This window comes from Simochromis diagramma, unplaced genomic scaffold, assembly GCF_900408965.1.
Source record: "Simochromis diagramma unplaced genomic scaffold, fSimDia1.1 OVJJ01000344.1, whole genome shotgun sequence".
NCBI classification, from domain to species: Eukaryota; Metazoa; Chordata; class Actinopteri; order Cichliformes; family Cichlidae; genus Simochromis; species Simochromis diagramma.
This window is the reverse complement of record NW_024387375.1, coordinates 5,303,490-5,329,851: the sequence shown is the minus strand read 5'-3', so window position 1 is coordinate 5,329,851 and position 26,362 is coordinate 5,303,490. Positions and strand designations below refer to the sequence as shown.

Sequence of the window (26,362 nt, the reverse complement as noted above, 5' to 3'; positions counted from 1 at the left end):
TATTTAGGAATTTTAGGAATCTTTTAGAAAAAAAAATCTTGTGAAGTAAGACACACAGAGTAGTGAATTTCAACACGTATATATTTTACTTGCAAGGAAGGAAAAACATACACAGTGAACGTCTATGCAATTACTCATTGGGGCAATCCCGCCAGTTGTATTTATACACTTAACAACTTTATGCCAAGATTCAGCTGTGTGCAGGCAGGAGAAGGAGCCAAACGCAGACACGAGGGATAAACTCAAAATGCCACAGCTTTATTGGCAGACATTGGGAAAGCATACACAACTACAATGAAACTAAAATGGGAAAAAGCTAAACTGATACTGAAGGAGACACACAGGGTTGTGTAGATCATTTTAGACCTTTTAGATTGCTTGCTCACATTGCTTTTTAGTAACAGGAAGCTATTTGAATACAAGAGAAAACACAGCAGGTTAAATAAATGTTTGTATTTATTTATTTGAATCCTTAAAGGACAATAGGTCCGGTCAAATATTAAACATTTACAATATAACTATGCAATATATTATACTAACAACAAGGCACTAAATCAAGCAGGCAGTGTTTATGTTTGCTTATAGCTTAAATGTCCCTCAAATCCTTACTAAATTCCTTACCATTCTTAAATTCCCATACCTATCCTTACCATTTCCACAACTATTTTACATGAATCACATTCAAAGAAACAGAAATTCATGGAATTTTTAGTGGGTCCTTCTAACATATTTGTATTCTTGATATTGGCACTAAGTGTTTATCATTCATTAGAATTAACAATCACAGTACATCATGGACTTTACTGCAAGTATTCAGTTGTATGGTTCAAGGACGTGCAAACAGTTGTCACTTATATTTTAGTTCAGTGCAAGAACCAAAGTTACATTTAGATTTTGTTCAAATTTAGATTTGAGCAACAACATTGTGCACCAGCTTGCTGTGTTACAGTATTGATTATTGTCAAGTTGTGTGAATCACTACAATGTGAATCCCCGTAAAACTGAAGTGAAAAGCTACGTTGTCTTTTGTTTTCTTTACTTAAAGTACCTAAATTCTGTCTGTGATACGACATCTTGGGATGTGTTAAACAACAGAGCAACATGGTTTGGCTGGACACAGGCAGAGTAATGTATAAACAACACATCATGTGAAGTATTGTATACTACTGATAAATGGACAGGTTCTTCTATACAACACTTTTCTACCCTACCTGAGCACTCAAAGCGCTTTATATAGCGTCCCTCATTCACACATTCATACAACGACTTCTTCCTGTGTTTAAGTTCGAGCTAACATTCACACTGTGATGGGTGCATCAGAGAGCGATTTGGGGTTAGTATATTAGGTTGCAATGCAACATAATAAATATGGTAACAAATTACTTTGTAAAATAATGTTAACCAGTGTAATGTAATTTGTAATTAATTACTTTTTTGAGTGATAAAGCCAACACTGTGAGTAAATATGTGGGAAAAAAAGAACTTCAAAGAAGAGAGTAACAGATCCACACTGACCACGTATACATCAGCCAGTGGTGACTAGTCATGAACATTTGGAAATAATGAAATGGAGTGACTGAAGAACAGAGTCATGATTGAAATCAATGAAAACATTAACTTTGTTAAAGTAGTAGGTCTTCCCAGCAATCAGTTTAGGGAAGCTGCAGCGATCATCTCTTTCCAGGATGTAAGGCAAAGGCAGAGCTTTCACTTTGGCCTCCATCCCATGGACCTTCAGCACACTCCTGAACACAATGCTCTGCAGCGACACACTTTCCACAGTCCCAATGTGCACTAAACAATGAGACACACAAGTACTTTACATATACTTGTAAACAGCATTTGTTCTGATATTTAAAAAAAATCTAAATAACAGATGATATCTTACTTTCTTTGCAAAGATCGATTTTGTTCAGATTATCCACAGATAGAAGTCTGGATCCTAAAAAAAAGAACATTGTAGGTGCATTATTGGTTAAATACAGAATCTGGGCTGAGGCATTGAGATAATATGACATACACTGAAGATAAACTTTGTGAGAGAACATCTCATCAGACACAACAGACCATTAATCATCTTTCTCTGATCCTGTCCTGGTTCATGGATTCTTCTCAGCGCCCCAGCACAGCATGACCACAGGGTGGTGTTATAGTAAAGGTGACCACAGCATCTGAACCCTGTCATGGCAGAGTAGAGCACCTCTTTGTCCTCATTTGAGCAGCAAATGTCCTGGTTTTTGAAAAGATATATAGCATTTTATGTTAAATAAAAGCATGATTGATTGGACTCATTGAACACTGTGTTAGTTCAGGCAAGCCAGTAATGTTGATACAAAGCTGGTATCAGATAAGATAAGATAAGATAAAACTTTATTAATCCCTCGGGTGGGTTCCTCTGGGAAATTCGGTTTCCAAAAGCACAGCACCGACAGAAGTTACAGTTACAGAATATTATATACACACACACACACACATATATAAATACACAGACATATATAAATAAAATATACAAAGGGGATAAATAGAATAAATAGGAATAAAAATAAAAATACAAGTGAATTGCACATTTCAAGTATTGAGGTCTATTGCACCATTGACTATTAACAAAAGTATTGCACAAAAGGTATTGCACAGTGAAGTGAAGAGGCACTACAGCTTAGTTGTTCCCCCCTCCTTTGTCCTCCTGTTTCCCCTCCCTCTCCCCTCCAGAGAGGAGTTAAACAGTTTGATGGCATATGGGACAAAGGAGTTTTTAAGTCTGTTAGTTCTTGTCTTGGGGAGAAGCAACCTGTCACTGAACAGACTCTTCTGGTTGTTAATGGCCGTGTGCAGAGGCACATTTTTGGAGATTAATAGAAAATATTACTTTGACTAAAGTCAGTCTGACTGTCAAATATACAGTAAATACCTCCAGCAAACAGTTTCAAGATAGAGAGATGAAGCATTTGAAAGGAAGTGATTAGAATGGTTCATCAACCCTGATAATTATTGCTGGTTCAGATTAGAATGGCTTCTTTTGCTAATAATCTCTACCGAATTGTTGTGAATCTAGCTTTTGCAGAAGGAATCATAAAATGTACACAGAAGATGATTAATCTGCTTTAAAAAAGCCTCTAAATGTTTATGAAAAGTTTTTAACAGTTGGCCAAGTAGCTCCAGTGATGAGTCACTTGTTACATCATGCTGTTTTCATTCACTTTATGCTGACTGTGCTTAAGTTAAATATATTTTGGATTTGTAGTTCAGTTATGCAGTTAGAGAGAGAGTTGCGGTTTCCTGTTTACCCCTCAGGCCCATATCAGTTTCTCTACTTTACCAGTGTTATTCATGTTGCTTCAAAATTACAGACAGGACTCTGAGATAGTTAAAAAGCTCAAGAAATCTAACTTTTCAACAGTTGTTTATTTTTTCCATTTTCATATTGGTCAAATCATGGTTTATGCGTCATTTTGATATGACACCAAGAGGCAGAAGGCACCAGTCAGAAAGAGGCGCTTTAACAATGATAGGCCACTGTAAACAAAACACACAGTGTGAAAAGTTATGGGACAGGGAGGCCAACTTAGCTGTGTTAAATCTAATGACATAATACAGTGGAATACACGAATAAGATGAACAAACAACAGATTTTCATCATCATTACTAATTCTACCTGTGGCTTTTGCAGAATGGATCCGCAGCACTGCGCATCCCCTCCATGCTTGTCTAATAATGTCAGATTGTACAGTGTTCCTGCACAGCACTTCATCTGTGGGTCTTTAATGTTGTAGGCTTTGACCCCACAGCAGTGAATGTTTTCTGATTTCAGATGTCTGGTTGGAAAACAGAGGGACACATTAATATCAAATAAGGACAAAAATAAATAATTATGTTTGTAAGAGGCTGAGTTAGATGAGTCTGTAAGGAGGCAACAGATGAAATGGAGGAAACACACTTTGAGGCCGGAATTCTTGCATGCAGTTCATTTACAAAAAAATGTGATTACCAGGTTAGTGGAATGAACAACCAATGAAGAAACTTGTGCCAACAAACTTAAGATTTAAAAAAAAAAAAAAAAAAAAAAAACTATGGAAAACTATAAATCAACTACATGAAACTCTAAAAGGCTTACCTGGTAAGATCCCAATCCCCCCTACTATAAAGGGGCTTGGAACTTATCATTGCCTGTTTGGCAGTCTGGATCTCCAAAGTGGATTGCATTATGGAACAGAGTAAACCTGTTTACTGTTTTCCTGTTTGAGGTTTACTCTGTAAACCTCAAACATCCCAGATAAGTTGAATTGTCAATACTGACAATTTAACTTTGCAATAAATAGTTTTGAATGCATAGGCCCCCTGCACAATTATGTTATAGTATGAAGATGATGACTTGGGAAATGCTAACATTACCAGAAATATGTATTTTATCTAACCTACTTGCCACTTGAAACAAACTAATAAAGAAGTGGTTCACAGCAGCATTAGTGTCACATTCACTGAGACAACTCTATTCTTTCGGCTAGATATAAAACAATAGAAATTGCCATCTTAGTGTTTTGTGGGCCATACTCAGTCTTAGTCCTCCAGAGGCATGGGTTATCCTGTGACAGAGTCTTTATGTATAGTGTTGGATGTCATTCTGGAAGCTAACTTCTTCATTTAACAGTCTTTACACAAGCTGTGCACTGAAAGCAGAACATCAGAGCTGCACTTTAAGCTCTCAGTCATTGTCTACATAGAATGCATTTATACCAAATGCACTTTGACAGCTACTGCAACTGGAAACAGACTCAAGAGCAGCCAAAAAGTCAACCAGTTCAACTCCAACAGACATAACCATAAAAGTGAATCCTGAGTAAAAATACCTGGTGAGTTGGGCAATAATCTATATATTAAATTCAAATGTGTCACTTCAAATTGCAAAATACTTAATGATGCAATAGCTAAATACTTTAGCTCTAAGATGAGTCATGACCACACAGAAACAAGACACGGAACACAATGAGACACCACACAGACTGAAAGAAATGTATTTTAAGAGTCCTGGGAACCAAACGAAAGCAGGGAAAAGTTTGTTACGCAACTGTCTGTGTGTCTTAGAAACCATATGAAATCATCAGCTATGAAAAATGTTTCATTCTACTTCTCTTCTCTCTCTCTCTCACTCAGAAGATAATACATTAAACTAGTTTCCATGCTCCCAGCTGCTCTGACTGACTAAATTCAAAACGGGAGCCATTAGATACTAATCAGATAAAACAAAAGAAGAAATCCCTTTTCAGTGGATTTTATCAGCAATGTAAAGCAATATGTCTGTGAAGGTTCTCAGTCATCCAGGTCATCGTAGTCAAAGTAGCTTGCAAAGAAAAGCGTCTGGACTTCTTTAAGTTGCTTGAAGACGTTTCACCTCTCATCCGAGAAGCTTCTTCAGTTCTAAGGTCAAATGGTGGAGAGTCCCAGATATAAACCTAGTGGGAGTTTCCCCCCACAGAGGGACAAAAGGACCCCCTGATGATCCTCTAATCGCCTGAGCCAAGGTGTGAAACTGGGTGTGGGTCCCAATCAGCCAGATTTTTGGGTGAGCTCATTGTGAAACCTGACCCCACCTTATCATGCGAATTCCTGAGGTCAGATGGCCCAGGATGTGAGTGGGCGTTAAGGCGTCTGGGAAGGGATCTCAAAACTGGATTATAGATGGCAGAGAGTTGGTGTCGTAAACCACCGCCTCTGTTCAAAGATGGTCGCTCACAGTGGCTTCTTTCACTCCTCTTTCAAACCATCTGTCCTCTCTGTCCAAAATGTGAACGTTAGCATCCTCGAAAGAGTGTCCTTTATCCTTAAGATGCAGATGGACTGCTGAGTCTTGTCCTGTGGAGGTGGCTCTTCTATGTTGTGCCATGCGCTTGTGAAGTGGCTGTTTGGTCTCTCCAATGTAGAGGTCTGGGCATTCCTCGCTGCACTGTACAGCATACACCACATTGTTAAGTTTGTGTCTTGGCGTTTTGTCTTTCGGGTGAACCAGTTTTTGTCTGAGCGTGTTGCTGGGTCTGAAATAGACTGGGATGTCGTGCTTGGAGAAAACTCTCCTGAGTTTCTCTGATACACCAGCTACATAGGGGATGACAATGTTGTTGCGTCTGTCTTTCTTATCCTCCCTCGCTGGTGTCTGATCTTCTTTTCTGTGCCTCTTTGCTGACTTTAAGAACGCCCATTTAGGATAGCCGCACGTTTTGAGTGCTTCCTTTACATGTGTGTGTTCCTTCTTTTTTCCTTCACGCTTAGAGGGAACATGTTCTGCCCAGTGGTGTAGGGTCCTAATTACTCCACATTTGTGTTCCAGAGGGTGATGGGAGTCGAACAGGAGGTACTGGTCCGTGTGTATGGGCTTCCGGTAAACTTCGATGTTGAGGTTGCCATTCTCTTCAATGTGCACAGCGCAGTCCAGGAAAGGCAAACAGTTATCCTTTGTGTCTTCCCTGGTGAACTTGATGTTTTTATCCACAGCATTAATGTGCACAGTGAAGGATTCCACTTCTTGTGTCTTGATTTTGACCCAGGTGTCGTCTACATATCTGTACCAGTGGCTGGGTACTCTTCCTTTGAAAGAGCCAAGAGCCTTCCTTTCCACTTCCTCCATGTAAAGGTTGGCTACAATAGGTGACACGGGGGAGCCCATGGCACAGCCATGTTTTTGTCTGTAAAAGCCTTCGTTGTATTTGAAATATGTAGTGGTGAGGCAGAGGTCTAACAGTGTGCAAATCTGATCGGGTGTGAAGTTGGTCCTGTCCTCCAAGGAGCTGTCTTCTTGTAGTCGTTTTCTGACAGTCTCCACGGCCTCCGTGGTGGGCATGCAAGTGAAGAGAGAGACTACATCAAAGGACACCATGGTTTCATCTGGATCCAGGGTAAGTTTCTGGACCTTGTCGGTGAAGTCGGTGGAGTTCTTGATGTGGTGTGGGGTGTTCCCCACGAGAGGAGCAAGGATGGTAGCAAGGTGTTTAGCAATGTTATAAGTGGCTGAGTTTATGCTACTGACTATGGGTCTGAGTGGGACAGCTTTCTTGTGGATTTTAGGAAGTCCGTAAATGCAGGGTATGGCATCCCCTGGGTAAAGGCGGTGATATGTAAGGCGGTCAATAATTCACATGTTCACATTTTGGACAGAGAGGACAGATGGTTTGAAAGAGGAGTGAAAGAAGCCATCTATGTCCACTGTGAGCGACCATCTTTGAACAGAGGTGGTGGTTTACGACACCAACTCTCTGCCATCTATAATCCAGTTTTGAGATCCCTTCCCAGACGCCTTAACACCCACTCACATCCTGGGCCATCTGATCTCAGGAATTCGCATGATAAGGTGGGGCCAGGTTTCACAATGAGCTCACCCAAAAATCTGGCTGATTGTTACCCACACCCAGTTTCACACCTTGGCTCAGGCGATTAGAGGATCATCAGGGGGTCCTTTTGTCCCTCTGTGGGGGGATACTCCCACTAGGTTTATATCTGGGACTCTCCACCATTTGACCTTAGAACTGAAGAAGCTTCTCGGATGAGAGGTGAAACGTCTTCAAGCAACTTAAAAAAGTCCAGACGCTTTTCTTTGCAAGCTCCTTTGACCCCAATGTAAAGCAAGTAAACAGAACACATGCACACAATCACCTGTGTCCATTGCAGCAGATCTCAGTATGAGGCTGGTAAATTTCTATCCCACAGCAGTGTTGTCCTGGGCTGCCGTGAAACTGAGAACAACACATGGTCCCTTTAGCCGGGTTGTAAGGAATACCCATCTCTGAACATTCCTCTCCATCATCTCTGCCCTCGTACAAGCTCTTATTACAACACAGAACTCCACGTTGTGCCGAGCCATACGGCGTCTCTCCACAGCACTGGAAGAATCAGACATAATACAGTAAACTGTGCAAGCAGACACAACCAGACTCTCTAGTTTACACATTCAAAGCTAAACAGAGAAATGCATGATTTATGAAGAAAAAACAGATGAAAAATGCAAATTAAGAACATAAAACACTTGCGAAAATTCTGCATTACATACATGTAACATCCATGCATTATGTTTCTACAGTCCTTTAGCCTTACCAGACTTTTGATCCTTTTGCATTGGCAGTAATGAATACGGACTATCATGGTCCCCGTGTCTGCCCGGCCGGCCCCGCAAGGCTACATGTGTTTTTGTTTACTCTCTCTTTCTCTCGCCCTGCTGCATGGGCGGAGCTCTCTGCGGGCTCCACACACCTTGGTCCACACACCTATTGCCCATCAGGCTGCCATTATGTGTTTGCCATTTAAAGCCAGGACGCAGACAGTCTCATCACTGGATGATTGTGCAAGACACGTTAGTGAGACTCTAGCCTCAGTGAACTTGTGTGTAAATCTGTGATTTTGCTTAACCAATCTCTCTTATGAATAGTTTTCCCGGACCCATAAACTACCCGCTGTGTGGACGTGTGTGAAGAAGAGAGCGTGTGTGAGAGAGCTTCCCCTTTCCGGATTTTCCCCCTGGACCCTAGGAACCCCGCATTTCCTCCACTGTAAATATTCTGCACCTGGTGATTGTGTAAAATCAAAAACTCTGTTTTTGGGACTGAACTCTGCTCTGCGCTTGAGTTCCCATCATTGCTTGTGACACGGACGGTGTTAAGGGAATTTTACATGTAGAAAACAGAGATAGAATCCAGCCTCTGGCACTGTGTGAAAGCAGTGGCCTGGACCTCTGAATTCTGTTGTCAAAGAGTAGCACTCTTGCCAACTTTCTACATTGTAAAGCTATATGATTGAATTTAATAATAAAAGGTATGTATGCTTTCAAACATTTTTCTGCTTCAGTAAAACAGTGCTTTAGATTTTCAACTTTCAGTGGAAATGGTGGTTTGATCATTTTTCCCAGTAGGGGCTGGGGAGCAATTAGTACATTACCTGATCGATCCAAGGCTTCCACGGAGATACACGTCCATCGCAGCAGACCTGAGTATGTGGGTTATACACTGTAGCTGTGGCCTTCCTTTGACCTAAACAGGGTGGTTTAGAGAATAGAAAGAGGAGAAAGGAGATATAGCGAGCAAGTTTTAACTCATTCACTCTTTGAAGTCAGAGCTTATGTGTTTTCACATCCTTTGAACAGTCCTGAATTTCAAGTGATGTAAAAACATTGTTACACTTTTTGATTTCCGCTAACAATGAATGAGTTCAGACAGACACCCAGACTTCTTCTGATTTCCCCCTCTTATTTCTTGCATAGTCATGATCTCATCATCTCTTAATTTACCATTAGACCCGTGACCTGTCAAGAGCTGGAATAAGCTCAAGAATGTGTATAATAACTGATAATTATATGAGCAATTTCTTCTTCCTGTTGTTGCTACAATAACATATTAATGTTTCATGACTATCAATGCAAGTTCCTACAAGAATGATCATGACAAAATCACATTATTGTGATCTCATAGTTTGTTTGGTAGGAAGGTAAAATCCTTCTTTTTATGTTTTGCTGCTACTGCTTCTTTGGGTATCATGTCGGTTTGCATTCTCAATACTACATTCCACTAAATCCACTAAAGGTTCTTTAAAACAATCTTCTTTCTTTTGTTTTAACTGTTTACCTCTAGAGGTATTTTCCAAAATTATAAGTACCACAGAAACAAATGACGCGTTCAAGTAATTCTTTGTTTTTTACAATGATACACAAGACAAACATGACAAAGAAACAATTGCTCACTCAGCTCTAACTGCCTTGTTGGGGTGAGGTTACTTGTTCAACTTACTCTACTACATAGCTACATACTACATACACCACAGAGTGATGTAATACAGTAGTAACAACCAAAACAACTACAAAACTAAGGCAAACAAACAAATAGATAGTGACACCTGAGTTGTCGAGTGAGTGAGGCTTATGGTTACTCTCACAGCAGCGATTTTGCTTTGGATTGTAACATGACGACCCACAGAGATGTGTGTTTGGTTCAGTGCTGTGGATGTGTGTAAAACAGGCAACAATCAACACAAAACAGTCCATATCACATTAAATTTTAAAAAAAGAAGTATGGAAACAATTTGTTTTATAATGTAGGCTGCACAACTTATATTTAAATTTTATGCACATTTCAGTGCAGTAATGGGTTTAATGATTTTCTAGAAGTTTGGTTGGTTTCTAATCCTTGACCTCCAATCATGCTATAGTTATATTTTTTCTGGGAGTCAGTGGAAATGGAAAGGATCTCCTAAGTGTCCTAAGCATTATTTTTAATCTTTCAGGTTATTGTAAAGACATACATTCTGACCGAAACAAACAAACAAAAAATGTATTCCCAAAACTAACCAAATATTTTAGTGTCTAAACTTAACCATCATGTATAAGTGAAAGTAATCAGGGAGCAAAAACAAAGCGAAACAATGTGGAAAACAGAAAACTTCTTAACTTTCTTAACTCCAAAAAACCTGAACTTAAATTTTTTGACCGTTTGAGAATATAAAGAAAATTAAATGAATAGTCAAAACAATCCTTTGCTACTTTGTAAAATAGTCATGCTTTGTGTTATGTCTGTAAGTTACCTGCATGATTGTACATCTTTCAGTGGAGTGTTTCATTCACACTAAAGCTTGCTCAAAAGGGATTGCTGAGTTTCTATCTGTATAAGGTTCTTAACTATGTAAAGTGCACTGACGGTATATAAAGTGGAACTATATTGATTGATTGAATCTTTATTTTGAACATGTTGAAAAAGTACAACAACATAGAATTAAAAGAGACAAATAAACAAAACAAAACAAAAGAAAAACGAGGAACCACAACCAAACGTTTTCATTAACTTACCATTTGGGTTGGAGCTTGAATATCTGAAAAATAAAATAAAAGATTTAACACACACACACACACACACAAAGAGAGAGAGAGAGTCTTGTTTTCATATCTTCGTGGGGTATCTCGTTGACATAATGCTTTCCCTAGCCGCTTACCCTAATCATCAAAAATAAACGCCTAATCATAACCCTTAGTCTAAACTTAACCATAACCTAATTGTAACCCTGACACTAATTGTACCCCCCCCCCCACAAACAGATTTTTGTTTAATAATTAATTTTAAAATATGGGATTTTATTCCTGATTTGCCTCCTTGTCCCTTTTTTCAAACTTGACATTTTTATTGTTACTTCCAGAGGTCCCCTGGACTTCCCAAGAAACACAACACCTACCTTCTGTTTCATACCTGTGGATATAAAGCACAAAGAGTTTTCATTAACCAAAACAAACAAACAAAAACCCCTATAAAACCCCTATAAAAGTACTATACTTAATTTGAGAATCACAGTGTGGTATGATAAGTGTTTAGGTTTTTATTTTGTTAAAAATAAATGACAAGTTCTGATATTAAAATATAGTTGACTCACAGCAAGACAAATTCGTCAACTGTACTTCAGCACTATGATTCTTATAACAGCAGCACTCAGTTTTGATGTTAAACTGGCCGTGATGACAGCAGAAATGATCTCTGGACTTCCTTGTCAGGATCTTTTTATCATTATTTGGACCACAACACAACTTATTTTCCATATTGTAAATCTCTGTGGAATCTCTGTTTTTTAGATTAAATATTTTAATCTCAGTAAATGATCAGCTCTTTAAACTAAATGCTCGGTTTACATGTTTTTCATAAATGATATCCATTAAAGACTGCTTTTTCATTCAGGATTATAAGGTCTTATCAGCTCTACTCACCTTCACCACAACTTCCATTCTTTGGTGATGGTTTGTTGAAGTTGGTATTTCCACTTGAAAGGCCTGTAGAGGGAAAGACAAAGTCAACATACAGGCTTCACTCACAGTAATTAGCATAAGCTTCCTTTAACCATCCAAAGGAAAATGGAAAAAGGGAAATTTGCTGCAAGCAAACTAATCGAAAGCTCTTTTTTTTTTTTTTTTTTTTTTTTTAGCAAATGTAACCATACATACAGTTTGACATACCTAAAGACTGATATGTAAAGTTGGACTCAAACTACAAAAAAATGTCATGAAATCCATTCAGCAAAGAATGACATGCTATTATGTACTGAGCTGACCTGGAGTGAAATTCCTGACACAGCAGGGTGAATCCTTCGATTGTATCTCCAACTTCTCCTCATTTGAACAGCAGCACTGAGTCTCAGTGTCATACTGGCTGTGACCACAGCACTCATGGTGACGGGAATTCCTCACCAGAATTGTCTTATTATCAGCTGGACCACAACACAACTGCTTGTCCTTATCAAAAACATCTGTGGAAAAGATCATTGTCATTTTTAAAATTTTTACTTCAAATATAACTCAACTGAGAAGCTGCTCCAGTATCCTCAAAATGTTTGAATGGAGTACATTTCACAGAATTATAAAATTGTTCTACTGAAAAAACAATAATGTTTCTGTGTTTAATTAATAACATTTCACTGACAGCAATGATTTGTAATGAAGATGTAATTTAGTCTTCTTTTCCAACTGTGTGTCTGCTCACCTTTACCACAGCATTCAGCCATTGGTCCAGGTTTTGATATGATGGATGATTGACAACATATTTCATTGACTGGGTTGTAGGCCTTCAGGTCACAGCACTTGGACGCCTTCTCACTCAGACCCTGAGTAATACTGGCTGTAAAAACAAGATAACTTATTGTAAACAACAGAAAATTTGTTATGGCGAGTGGTTTATGGTAATGAAATCACTGCAAGGAAGTTCAGAAGTTTAAAGAAGCAAACAGTTGAATCTAAAAGTATCTGTCTGTGAAGGTTCTCAGTCATCCAGGTCATTGTAGTCTGAGGAGCTTGGAAAGAAAAGCGTCTGGACTTCTTTGAGTTGCTTGAAGACGTTTCACCTCTCATCTGAGAAGCTTCTTCAGTTCTAAGGTCAAATGGTGGAGAGTCCCAGATTTAAACTCAGTGGGAGTTTTCCCCCCAAAGAGGGACAAAAGGACCCCCTGATGATCCTCTACCTAATCACATGAGCCAAGGTGTGAAAGCGGGTGTTGGTCACAATCAGCAAAGATGCACAGAAAAGAAGATCAGACACCAGCGAGGGAGGATAAGAAAGACAGACGCAACAACATTGTCATCCCCTATGTAGCTGGTGTATCTGAGAAACTCAGGAGAGTTTTCTCCAAGCACGACATCCCAGTCTACTTCAGACCCAGCAACACGCTCAGACAAAAACTGGTTCACCCGAAAGACAAAACTCCTAAACACAAACGTAACAATGTGGTGTATGCTGTACAGTGCAGCGAGGAATGCCCAGACCTCTACATTGGAGAGACCAAACAGCCACTTCACAAGCGCATGGCACAACACAGAAGAGCCACCTCCACAGGACAAGACTCAGCTGTCCATCTGCATCTTAAGGATAAAGGACACTCTTTCGAGGATGCTAACGTTCACATTTTGGACAGAGAGGACAGATGGTTTGAAAGAGGAGTGAAAGAAGACATTTACGTCCACTGTGAGCGACCATCTTTGAACAGAGGCGGTGGTTTACGACACCAACTTTCTGCCATCTTTAATCCAGTTTTGAGTTCCCTTCCCAGACGCCTTAACGCCCACTCACATCCTGGGCCATCTGACCTCAAGAAATCACATGATAGGATGGGGCTAGGTTTCACAATGAGCTCACCCGAAACCCTGGCTGATTGTGACCCACACCCATTTTCACACCTTGGCTCATGTGATTAGGTAGAGGATCATCAGGGGTCCTTTTGTCCCTCTGTCCAGACGCTTTTCTTTCCAAGCTCCTTAGTCTAAACGTATCCCGGTAGGTTTTTCTTATATTTGAGCTTAAAATCTCTTGCTTGGAATAAATTATGGGCTGGATGAAAACTGTGACGATAAATTTTTGATCTTTTGTTGTATTTCTTCATGTACTGCAACCATTATAAGAAAGAAATGGAAGAATGCAAGAATGACTTAACGAAAAACTAAAATAAACTTCTTCTGCCGAACCCTAACCCCGTAAATAAATTGAAACATCTAACACTACAGTCTAGCAGATGGATCGTTCAATGATGAATATTTTTTTGGCAGACTCTTAAAATTTAGATGTGGTTGTCTTCTCTATTTGGATGTTTCTTGTCTTATAAATCACAATATATATGCTTCAAGTTGAATCAAAGTCATTGCTGATTGGGTAAGGGGGTTAAACGTAATGTAGCTTTTCAAACCAAAGTAGGAAGTTTATACAATCATCTGCAAGTTTAATTTGTAAAGTATTAATATTAACCTTTTTAACCTCAAGCAGTGCAATTTAACATCTCTGCAAACTGCAGCTACCAAAACAGGAGTTTAAAGAGACCGTCCTGATTCCCGAAGCGTAAATGAAAACAACAAACCAGTAAAACACTGAAGCTGCTTCTTTACATTCAGGCACTCTGTTTCTTTCACATTTACAAAATCAAATTAACATTGGCTTTTAGTTAGCTAATTCACAAATTCATTACCTGTGAGGATCTTTCCATGTTGAACTTTACAACAAGTGGCTGTAGCAGGATTGTAAGGCTCCTTTCCACAACAAAACAGATTTGAACCTGGATGAAGTTTGTTTTCACAGCAAGCAGCCTCCTGGATGTCATACTGTGTTCCATTGCAGTCTTTTCTAAAAAAGCACAGATAACAAAACCCAGGATATTATCCCTGTCACTCATTTCTATTCCACATACATAACATTATAACATAAGAGTAGATTTGGTGAAGGTAAACAAGTTTAAATGAAAAGCAATAGACAGTGCAGGTGGTGGAGGTGAAGAAGAGAATGCACGCAGGATATATTGGACAAAGGATAAAGAATGTTAAATATGAAGCTGTCAGGCAAGAGGAAAAGATCCCAGATTAGATTTGTGAATATATTGAAGGAGGACATGCAGAAGGCTGGTGTGATAGAAGAGGATGCAAGAGATAGGGTGAGATGGAGGAAGATGATCAGTTTTTGCAACTCCTAAAGGGAGCTGTCAAAAAAAGAAAAAGAATCTATAACTGTATGTCAACAGCAGTGCATTTACACTCACTATCTATTTCATTAAGTATACTCGTTCTGCTCCTTTTTAATGCTAATATCCAATCACCTAATTAAAAGGGAGCGACTCAGAGCATTTAGACATGTAGACATGCTCAAGAAAACCTGCTGACAGTTGAAACTGAAGTGACTATGAACATGGAATGGTTGTTGATGCTGGAGAGTCTGTTCTGACTATTTCAGAAACTGAAATCACAACTTGTTACAACCAAGAAACAAGATATGCAGAAAAACATCTCTGAACATAACATGTCAAACCTTTAAGCAGAGCACGCCTGCTCCTCCTGTCAGCTAGGAACAGGAAACTGAAACTAGAATTCAGGACTCACTAAAATTGGAAAACAGAAGACTGACAAAATATTCTGATGAGTCTCAAACCATATCAAACTGGTTTTTTGAACATGACAAGCTCACTGTACTTAGATGACTAGCGCAGTCACCAGTTCTCAATCCAACAGAGCACCTTTGGGATGTGATTGAAAGAGATCTCTTTCAAAGAGATATCTGCAGCAAATGTTTGACGTTATCAAGTCATTATTCACCAAAATCTCTGAAGAATGTTCCCAGCAACTTGCTGAATGTATACCATGAAGGATTAAGTCAATAATCCAGAAAACAAACTTTACATAAATGTCATAAATTGATTTACATAATATTAAGTGAAATTAGTATTTGATGCCCCACAACCTGCCCATAATTCTAGCTTCTCAGGAAGCCCGAAAATCCTATAAAAAAGGCAGCTTTTTTATAGGATGTGAGCTAGGAAGAGTAGGTGCTTGGTTGCTCAACCATTTGCAGAACTTCAAAGTAATTTGAAATGTGAAATGACCTTTAAATTCTGTATGTATATATGACATGTCTGCTTCATTTTGACAAGTAAATGATCATTTTAGGATTATTTGTGAAAACTAATCTTCTTTGTTTTTCTTTCCTCCTCTCTGGAGGGATTCTGTCATAGGCCAGTTTGAATTGAGAAGGCGTGGTCTAAGAGTATATAAAGGTGGACTGCTGGATGAGAGGTGGATAGGTTGCCATGTTGGAAGTTGCTGTGTGTGTGTAAAAGATTGCCCAATAAACTAAGGTTGCTCTCTGTTCAGTCAGGTGAGTTTGATGCCTGTGGGTTTCATAACACACATCTCTGCCTGTTCTGATAGTTTCCTATTTCCAGTGTCTTGTGTTTAGATTACTTTAGTTTACTGAAATGTGCTCCAGAGAAATTTTCAGAAATACTTTATGAACCAGTCCTGGTCCAACGGTCACTTTACACCAATGTGATGTGAAATGTATAATTTACTTGTTTGTCTATTTAGTAGTTAAACTTTTAACTTGAACACTATATATTTATTGATGCTGGACTCCCCCCGCCCCCTCACCCCCCTTATTTGTTTATCCTATTCTTCTGAGGAACATCATAATCGTCATGGGTTCCCTGAGCCGCCAGGTCAGTGCTTGACCTAATAATGGTCGAAATACATCACTTTTTGGGGGGGTTGTTTTAACACAACTTTTGAGAAACAATTGAGAAAGAGTCGACTTACCGGGAACAGTGCTTTTTGGAGGCTGCATTCGCTCCAACTGCAGGCTCTGCCAACAGATGCAAAGTCAAAGCTGTGAGTCATGGCATTAACAAGCTAAAACGTGTTAATATGTCAGCAGGTGTTCTAAACGAATATAATACATTCAGCACTGTTCAGACCTTAAAAGGTGAAAAACAAAATCCCCCCCCAGTTCTTCTTTAGAGACGAGTACAGTATCAGTGTACCGCATACACGCATAACTCTGCCAAATCAATTACCTTTCACTTTTCTATAACGCCCCTGTAAATTATTATCTTATGACGAAACACAGGCAGCGCATTCCTGACAAAGGTTTGCAAACACAGCTGAAAGTGAAAAACACAAAGCAAAAACCCAACAATAATAATAGTTTGGTACCTGGCTATGGAAACCTTTTCTGTGTACTTTCATGAAATTCTTTCATAAAAAAAGAAAAACAGCCCCCTCTAAGCATCCACTCACCGCTTACTCAGATTTAGTTAAATTAATATTTCAAATAGATTAAATAGGCTTTACACATAAACAAAGAGCATTTATTTTTAAAATAATAATGCTTTAATTTAATGAGTATATGATTTACATTTTAAATTACACATGGTTCTTTGTTTTATCTCCACTTTCTTTAACACAGGCAAGCTCACAACAAACATCAGTGGCCCTTTATTCTGAGCTCATTAAATAAATAAATAAAAATAAAACCTACTTACCATGAGCAGTGCTGAAGTCAATAATTAAACAAACTGAAAGAACAGGCAGATAAGAATTACTGTAAAGTTAAGAAAAATAAATTATTCAAATTATTCAAAATCTATTTCAGTAAAGGTGGGAAATTCGCCTACCAAATCCGAGAGTCCAAAACGGAATCATCTGGGAGCCTTTTGGTTATCTGACACTGACCTTTTGGTTATCTGATGCAGAAGAAGAGGCAAACAGCTGCTTAAATACTTTTAAGACCACGCCTCCCTTGTGACTAAAAATAACCCTGACATCATGCTGATTAAAAGAAAAGAAAAGAAAAGGGGAAAAAAAGAACCTCCACTGCAATATTCATTTGTAAAACTTCTGAAAGTGCAGCATGATTGGGGAAAATATGCATTTTTTTTACTCCCGCTCATTTGCTGCGAGTAAGGGCACCCTCCGTTTCTGAGGTGCGCCTGTTGCTTGCTGCACAGATCAAACCCCTTATGTCAAACAAGTGATTTATGACCCCCAATAAAAGTATTTATGACCACGGAAGTAATAAAGGAAGCAATAAAACATATGGTAGCCATAAAAATATCATATTAATAAACAATATCATATTAATAAAAATTATCATATTTCATAACTCTTTAATTTTCAAAAAAATATCTGATTGTTATAAATATATAATTTTTTATCATCAATAACACTTTTCTCATTTTAAGCAAAAGAAAAAAGTTTTTACTTGTTTTTATGGCCAAAAAATGCCATTTGTTCTGGTCCACGGGTGTGTGCGCGCCTGCGCCCGTGCACGCGCCTATGTGTGTATGTGAGTGTGTATACGTGAAAAATCTGTTAAACCTTACTAATGTGCTTAGTTAAACTTGTGCTTTTGTAACGTTCAGTATGGCGAGTCATACAGGCTGCATAATCTAACATTTAGGCTTAAATTTAACTGATAAATTAGTTATCAACCCTAGCTCTTTTTTTTCCAGAAAAAGAAAAAAGGACTTTCTCTCTTTTCTTTAAGAACATGGATCCCAGACCTGCCCACCTCATCCTGCTCGCCCAGACCCCTGTAACCAGCTACAGGGGTTCTGCGACTCCAGCGCAAGTCACACAAATGCATCTTTGTAGGGTTCAGCCAGCATCCGTTAACCCCTTGGAAGAGAGATTCCAACTCAGCTCTGGCAGATTTTGGGGCTACGCCTTCAACCTCAGAGAGAGTGATCTCTATTTCTACCAGCTGCCAGTGAAAGTTTTGGCCCTCTATGTTCATATCACTCTTTATAGCCTATTAGTTTTATTTGCGAAGGAAATTAGAACAAACATCCTAATGAGTGATTTGGCAGAACTATGTTGTATTTATAGAGTTGCTAATTATTTGGCATTATTGCAGGCAAACCAGCCTATGAAATGGATTAAACACATCATGACTGGGTTCCAGCGCTACACAATGAGCACTCCGAAATCCCTGCTTCAAACATACCACCATGCCAATCAGATTACTTATTCCGTGTGAGGGTGAAGAGGTGACCATTCTGGATAAGATGGTGAAGGTTTGCTGCATTTTGGTGAACAGTGTGGTAGTAAAACCAGGGAAAATGAAACTTGCTCTTGTTAAATATTCTTAAGTCTTGTGCTGTATAAATAGCGGTAATTTTTCAAAAGATACAGTAAATTAAGTAGTGTTAGTAGTGGGTGATATCGTGTAAACGCTGTCATGATTTTGTGTAAACATTTTGTCATTTTCTATAAAGTGGTTTTAATTTTTAAAAAAAGGCAAAAATTGGTTTGTTTCTTTATTCAACTTTTGAACAGTGGTACTCAGTCAGTACATATTCAGTAAATGCAAATTATTTATATGGCAGTGCACTTCAGGCATAAATCTAGACCCCTAGATAAAACATTATGGGTCATTCCCACAACCCACAGCTTTACTGCGTTCCAGCAAAGTATCCAATAGCAGTGACAACTCCTCCACAGTAGCAGGTGGGATTTTTCTTTTTTGAGGACGTCTCCTTTTACCTTTCAATACGGATGGTCTGTTTATGTTTTGATCGAGAGCCTTTTTTTGGGCAGCTGAAGAGGAGAAGTCTATCTTATGGCCAACCTCTGGCTGTATCTTGGTCATATTATCAATCAATCTTTATTTATAAAGCACTTTTCATACAGAAAAAATGTAGCACAAAGTGCTTTACATAGTTAAAAGCAGCCCACCCCACCCTCCAACTCACTCCCCACACTCTCAATACACATATATCCCCCCACCCCCACCCACACACACATACACACACGCTCACACTTAAAGAGTAAAAATTGGGCTGGGCTCGCATGAGCCAGGTGAGGAAACATTATAACAGAGAGCCGTCTGCACCGGGAGCCGGTCACAGACCGCAGCCTCCGGGCTGGGCACACAGCAGGAGGGAGGCCAAGGAGCCCCCCAACCAGGCTGAGAGGACCCCAGAGACCCAGCAGCCACGGTCAATAACAGCCCCGGTGCAGAGAGCGCCCTCCGAGGAAACACTGGAGATATGACGCAATACGATATATACAGGGTAAAATGATAAAATAAATAAGAACAGGATACAATATAAATATAAATAGAGTAAGAAGATTAAAAAATGAATAAGAATAAAATCAAAAAATATTAGGTAAATCCTAAATTAATAATAGAATAACAGGATAGAATAAATAAGCATAAAAAATAAATAAACGTTAAGTAAAAGCTAAATTAAAAAGGTGGGTCTTGAGCCTGTTCTTAAAAACATGTACGTTCTCTCCGGCCCTGAGCTCCTCCGGCAGGCTGTTCCACAGACGAGGACCATACCACTGAAAAGCTGCCTCTCCGTGAGTATGTGTCCCGACTTTAGGGACAATCAAAAGGCCAGTACCAGAGGACCTCAGGGTCCGCGAGGGTTCGTATGGTAAAAGCAGATCTGAGAGATAAGAAGGCCCAAGACCATTAAGACATTTAAAAACCAATAAAAGAACTTTAAAATCGATCCTGAAACACACGGGGAGCCAATGCAGCGATTCTAAAACCGGTGTAATGTGGGCCCGCCCTCTGGTCTTCGTCAGCACACGAGCTGCCGAGTTTTGCAAGAGTTGTAAAGTTGAAATATTCTTCTTAGGAAGACCAGAGAGCAGGGCATTACAGTAATCAATGCGACTGGTAATAAAAGCATGCATCAGCATCTCCGTGTTGGCCCGAGAGAGAATAGGGCGGACTCTGGCTATATTTTTTAGATGATAAAATCCAATTTTGGTTACATGTTTAACATGTGGGATAAAACAAAGCTCAGAGTCAAAAATAACACCCAGGTTTTTCACTTGTAGCGAAGGACATAGTGAAAATGCCTCTAATTTAGACAAGAGTTTCTCTCTCTGAGCCTCAGGACCGACAATTAAAACTTCAGTTTTGTCCTGGTTAAGCTGTAAAAAGTTTTCTGCCATCCAAGATCTTATATCCAAGATACAGTTAAAAAGGGCATCCATTGGTCTGGTGTCATCAGGAGACACGGAGATGTACAGCTGCGTGTCATCAGCGTAACTGTGGAAGTTCACTCCATGCCTCCTGATGACACTGCCGAGAGGCAACATATACAAATTAAAAAGTACAGGGCCTAGAACCGACCCTTGAGGCACACCACATGTCATTTTATGGATCTTTTATGGATATTACCAGGCAAAACCCAGTATGCAGGTTCATCTGTAACAGTCCTTGTGCCACGGATCAACACTGTTGCTTCTACTTTAAACAGAAGAGCAGTGACATGGCTGCAGGTCTCCACGACTCCGGCCTTACAGGTGCAGTGGGCGGCTTCAACCTTCCCTGTGATGCTCACAATGACCCATGGCTGCAATGCTGGTTCATTCAGTCTTTGAGAGTGCAGTACCTGAAACACACAAAGTTAATTTAAAGACAAGGACTTTAATGAGCCAAGGCCGACATAAATGTGTTTTATCTACTTTCTAATCCATTTATCATAAATGTAACAAAGTGTTTAGAAAGTGAGCACATACATGTAATTTCTTTTTTTTTTTTTTTATGCATCCATCTATTGAACGCTGCATGTTATATTCTAAATCTGCCTGTTCTCTTTCAGAAACCTGCCTGCAGAAAATGAACCTAAAGTATGTAATGCAAGGATGTAATCACTTGCACTTCCCAGCCACCGTAGTATACAGACAAAGATAATACAAAACCAAGAAAGACTACCATACAAGCTATACCACAGGCACAACATACCTTTGCATCAATGAGGTAACCACTGGCTTCTCTGAAATATAATACTATACAACACAGTTACTTATTAAAATTTCTTCAATCTGGATGGAATGAGGTTAAAAAAAAAAAAGTCCTGAGGACTGTGATGCTGTGATGTCCACTCCTGGCAAGATTTTGTTGACGCACACTTGAATGCGCCAGAATAGCAAATGTCTGTCTTTATAGATGTGCTCAGACTTACTGATGATCAATCAAGTGAATCTGATTAAGAGCACCTGACTGCTACATATCCTCTGAATTCATATGGAAGTAAGGGTGTACTGTGAGTAATCTTGTGAAAATCTTCTTTTTCCCATGAGTGTAAATAATTTGTGCTTTGTGTCTATACAGGGAGTGCAGAATTATTAGGCAAATGAGTATTTTGTCCACATCATCCTCTTCATGCATGTTGTCTTACTCCAAGCTGTATAGGCTCGAAAGCCTACTACCAGTTAAGCATATTAGGTGATGTGCATCTCTGTAATGAGAAGGGGTGTGGTCTAATGACATCAACACCCTATATCAGGTGTGCATAATTATTAGGCAACGTCCTTTCCTTTGGCAAAATGGGTCAAAAGAAGGACTTGACAGGCTCAGAAAAGTCAAAAATAGTGAGATATCTTGCAGAGGGATGCAGCAGTCTCAAAATTGCAAAGCTTCTGAAGCGTGATCATCGAACAATCAAGCGTTTCATTCAAATTAGTCAACAGGGTCGCAAGAAGCGTGTGGAAAAACCAAGGCGCAAAATAACTGCCCATGAACTGAGAAAAGTCAAGCGTGCAGCTGCCAAGATGCCACTTGCCACCAGTTTGGCCATATTTCAGAGCTGCAACATCACTGGAGTGCCCAAAAGCACAAGGTGTGCAATACTCAGAGACATGGCCAAGGTAAGAAAGGCTGAAAGACGACCACCACTGAACAAGACACACAAGCTGAAACGTCAAGACTGGGCCAAGAAATATCTCAAGACTGATTTTTCTAAGGTTTTATGGACTGATGAAATGAGAGTGAGTCTTGATGGGCCAGATGGATGGGCCCGTGGCTGGATTGGTAAAGGGCAGAGAGCTCCAGTCCGACTCAGACGCCAGCAAGGTGGAGGTGGAGTACTGGTTTGGGCTGGTATCATCAAAGATGAGCTTGTGGGGCCTTTTCGGGTTGAGGATGGAGTCAAGCTCAACTCCCAGTCCTACTGCCAGTTTCTGGAAGACACCTTCTTCAAGCAGTGGTACAGGAAGAAGTCTGCATCCTTCAAGAAAAACATGATTTTCATGCAGGACAATGCTCCATCACACGCGTCCAAGTACTCCACAGCGTGGCTGGCAAGAAAGGGTATAAAAGAAGAAAAACTAATGACATGGCCTCCTTGTTCACCTGATCTGAACCCCATTGAGAACCTGTGGTCCATCATCAAATGTGAGATTTACAAGGAGGGAAAACAGTACACCTCTCTGAACAGTGTCTGGGAGGCTGTGGTTGCTGCTGCACGCAATGTTGATGGTGAACAGATCAAAACACTGACAGAATCCATGGATGGCAGGCTTTTGAGTGTCCTTGCAAAGAAAGGTGGCTATGTTGGTCGCTGATTTGTTTTTGTTTTGTTTTTGAATGTCAGAAATGTATATTTGTGAATGTGGAGATGTTATATTGGTTTCACTGGTAAAAATAAATAATTGAAATGGGTATATATTTGTTTTTTGTTAAGTTGCCTAATAATTATGCACAGTAATAGTCACCTGCACACACAGATATCCCCCTAAAATAGCTAAAACTAAAAACAAACTAAAAACTACTTCCAAAAACATTCAGCTTTGATATTAATGAGTTTTTTGGGTTCATTGAGAACATGGTTGTTGTTCAATAATAACATTATTCCTCAAAAATACAACTTGCCTAATAATTCTGCACTCCCTGTAGTCTTTGTGTGAAGCTGCTTCATTAGCAAAAGAAAATATTTTTACTTTTTGTTTTAATGAATACTTAAAAAACAAACAGACAAACAAACAAAAACTTAGCTTTAACCAGTTCAAAATGTAGAAATGTATTCCTTTAAGGTCATTTCGATGTTTTGAATGTATTTGTCCACTAGATGGAGCCAAAATACTTCAAACCCGTGTTGTCACCATTTGAGTGAAAAGAAATGGTGGCTTGTTTGACTTGTGGAATCAGTTGTTTCGTTATTAAAATCATCTCACACGTAAATTAAACATCTCTATCCATTTAAAAAAAAAAAAAAAAAAAAAAAAACAACTCCACGCCTGCCTCCAAAAAGTTTTTGAATATGTCAAATGTTCACCAAAATAGAAAGCAAACAGCCATGCGAGGTGTACCAAATGAAGTGGTCAGTGTATATGCTGCATTTATGAATAGGTACCAGTAGAAAGGTAGGGATGTGACCGGATGCAACGTTGCGCCAACATACACTACTGTAAAATGTAACGTATGTGAGGAAGAACGCTAGGCTTTGGCGACCTCTTGAGGCAAAAAAGCACTCGAAAGAAGTTGTATTGACTCGTACTATACCTATGCGTGCTGGGACGCCGCTCATTTGTCTGGAGGTTAACTCGAGTGATTTGAGGTTCTGGCGCAATGGCAGGTAAGGCGATTTGTCATCTAAAGCAAGTTGTAGCTACTCAAATGTGAACACATGAACACATAACTGAAGTTTTAAATCACTAATACAAACAAGCAGCACGGGTTGAGGAAGTTGGAGAATGGCTATAGCGATAAACACGGATCTGACTGCTAATTGAAAACTTCATTTTTTTTCTCTCTTTTTTCTTCTCTCTCTCTTAGTCATTAATTATTCGTTGCCAGAGCTCAGGATGAAATCAAACTTGACCTGGTAGTAAGGCAAACCACCGGTTAAAAGCTCTGCTGTCATTTTTTGGCACAGCTGCAGAGTGAAAAGCAAAGGAGATCCTCCTCCGATCTAAATCCTGTTGCAGAGATTGTGTTTTCACAAAACGCATTGGCCCAAGTGATGCCCTTAGAGGAAATGACGTGATACTGTTAATTGTTCTGCTTTTTATTTTATTTGTATTCTTTTCCCTCCTTTTTTCAGCGCGAAATCGTTTGTAGTTTCACTTTTGTACTGCCCACCCACTTTTTTTAATAATCGGTTTACATATCCACACAGCGCGGGATGAAGATCACTGGCCAGAATATATCAACACAGATTTTAAAAGTTACATTTAGTTATAAATTAGCTGCATTTATCTCGAAAAGGAAATATTTTTAGAAATATCTTATGTTTTCAGATGGGAAGCACGCCACTGGAGTGCTTTTAATATGCAGCACTAAAATATTAATTAAATCTCAAATCAGATACACCTGTAAAATCTAATGCAAACCAAACAGAGCTTTATAAAGAGATCACTGCTCAAACTTGCAGTTTTCCAAAAAATTCAAACAAACACTGGTCAGACAGCTGAGAACTGAGCTTTCTAAATCACAGATGTGTTTCAATCTGTGTACAAGCGTGTTGACTAATTTTTCACCACTTGAAGTCACCTTAAGAAGTCAAAATGAGAGCAAATTATTCAAGTTGTTACGTGAGTTTGTGTTGAATCATCTTAAACCTGATAAATGGGATTTTCTTTCTCCTAGAAAGCGCAAGCTCGATGCTTGTGCGGGTGAGGAGTAAGTTTGTTGAAAAGACCTCCAACCCTCTTCTTGACCAGCTCCTGGATGACATTTTGGAGGATGGCATCTTGAATGATGGAGAGAGAGAGTCAATAGTTGAGGAGAACAAGAACCGAGCCGACAAGGCGCGCTGCCTCATTGACACTGTGAGGAAAAAAGGAGATCTAGCCAGCAACAAGTTGATTCGTCACCTTCAAAAAAGAGATCCTATGCTTTCCGCTGAGCTGGGTCTGACTGTCTGACCAGGTGAGATGGGATACATCAGTGGAGCTTATCAACACATATGAGCAAAAGGAGGCTTTAACCCTGATTTTATGACATAGTGTCACAAACTGATGTTGTACTTTGACACTGAAATACAGAAATAGGATCTATCAGGCTTTGACTTTGGTTGATGCCACTTAGGTTATGTTTAATCTCTACGCATTGTTGTTTGGCACCATGTTTTGTTTTGTTTTTACCGTTACCTGATTTTTGGTATTTATGTTTTTATCCACAGGAGGAAACGAAAACCTCGTGAACACTCATCCCTACTGCCGAGACTTTGTGAAATAAAGAGATGTGGAGTGAACATGCTCATCTTTCATCATCATTACTTTTCAAAGCAATAATATCAACATGAATGATCACATCTAAAGATACAATACTGTATCTTAATTATTTTTTTTACACTCTAGAGCACTATTATATGATGCTTTTATATTTTGCCAACGTGACAATCAGAAAAACAATCTATTTGTGCTCTCAAATGTGCATGAACATAAAACTGTAATGTTTCCAGGTTCCTCTGTACATTATTTTTTGCATGTGATGGATGAGAATTACAGAAATTACAATCTGTTTACATTAAAATCATGTTATAATCTAGTTGAATTAAATCTCAACGACAGTAAATGAGCTTGTGTGTTTATTATATAGTATGATTCATTTGCATGTACAATGACATGTGGACCTTTATAGCGCATGACGGTTTTTTGTTTATGTTTTTTGTTTGTTCGTTTTTTTTTTTTGTTTGTTATGGCTCCCAAGTGAATGGTTAGCATGGGTGCCACGGTGTTTTATAATGTTACAGTATAGTTTTAGCCATTATAAGGTACAGTTTAATGATCCGGGTTACTCACATCAAAGTAGGAGCACCACAGGCCTGCTCTGACTTTTAAACACAAATTTATGCACTGTGCGGTACTACTATG

General features: G+C 39.2%; 2 protein-coding genes across 3 annotated transcripts; one reads left to right on the top strand and one right to left on the bottom strand.

Annotated features, from left to right (window-relative positions):
* Positions 1 to 237: 237 nt before the first annotated feature.
* On the bottom strand, positions 238 to 17,815 carry LOC120719804. 2 transcript variants are annotated; one of them, XM_040009294.1, is made up of 16 exons: positions 17,416 to 17,815; positions 17,284 to 17,316; positions 16,559 to 16,604; positions 14,449 to 14,603; positions 12,483 to 12,617; positions 12,055 to 12,249; positions 11,714 to 11,776; positions 11,191 to 11,204; positions 10,811 to 10,833; positions 9,865 to 9,965; positions 8,914 to 9,005; positions 7,639 to 7,865; positions 3,653 to 3,812; positions 2,068 to 2,230; positions 1,889 to 1,942; positions 238 to 1,794 (listed from the first exon to the last, which is right to left on the bottom strand). In XM_040009294.1, the coding sequence occupies exons 1-16, from the start codon at positions 17,441 to 17,443 to the stop codon at positions 1,544 to 1,546; spliced, it is 1,740 nt and encodes a 579-aa protein (XP_039865228.1). In that variant the 5' UTR covers positions 17,444 to 17,815; the 3' UTR covers positions 238 to 1,543. The 2 variants fall into 2 exon arrangements, with proteins under 2 accessions (XP_039865228.1, XP_039865229.1); XM_040009295.1 differs by having other exon boundaries at positions 7,639 to 7,718.
* Positions 17,816 to 23,989: 6,174 nt separating this feature from the next.
* Positions 23,990 to 25,419, top strand: LOC120719849 (caspase recruitment domain-containing protein 18-like). The gene is made up of 2 exons (XM_040009387.1): positions 23,990 to 24,120; positions 25,134 to 25,419. The coding sequence occupies exons 1-2, from the start codon at positions 24,114 to 24,116 to the stop codon at positions 25,409 to 25,411; spliced, it is 285 nt and encodes a 94-aa protein (XP_039865321.1). The 5' UTR covers positions 23,990 to 24,113; the 3' UTR covers positions 25,412 to 25,419.
* The last annotated feature ends 943 nt before the right edge of the window (positions 25,420 to 26,362 follow it).

Excerpts from the sequence above, each read along its gene's own strand:
- LOC120719804 (XM_040009294.1), bottom strand. The coding sequence starts at position 17,443 with ATGATTCCGTTTTGGACTCTCGGATTTG. Across the intron at positions 11,777-12,054 it reads TGTCAGGAATTTCACTCCAG|GCCTTTCAAGTGGAAATACC; the intron begins GTCAGCTCAGTA and ends TTCCCTCTACAG. Across the intron at positions 9,006-9,864 it reads TCACTCACTCGACAACTCAG|GTCAAAGGAAGGCCACAGCT; the intron begins GTGTCACTATCT and ends CACCCTGTTTAG.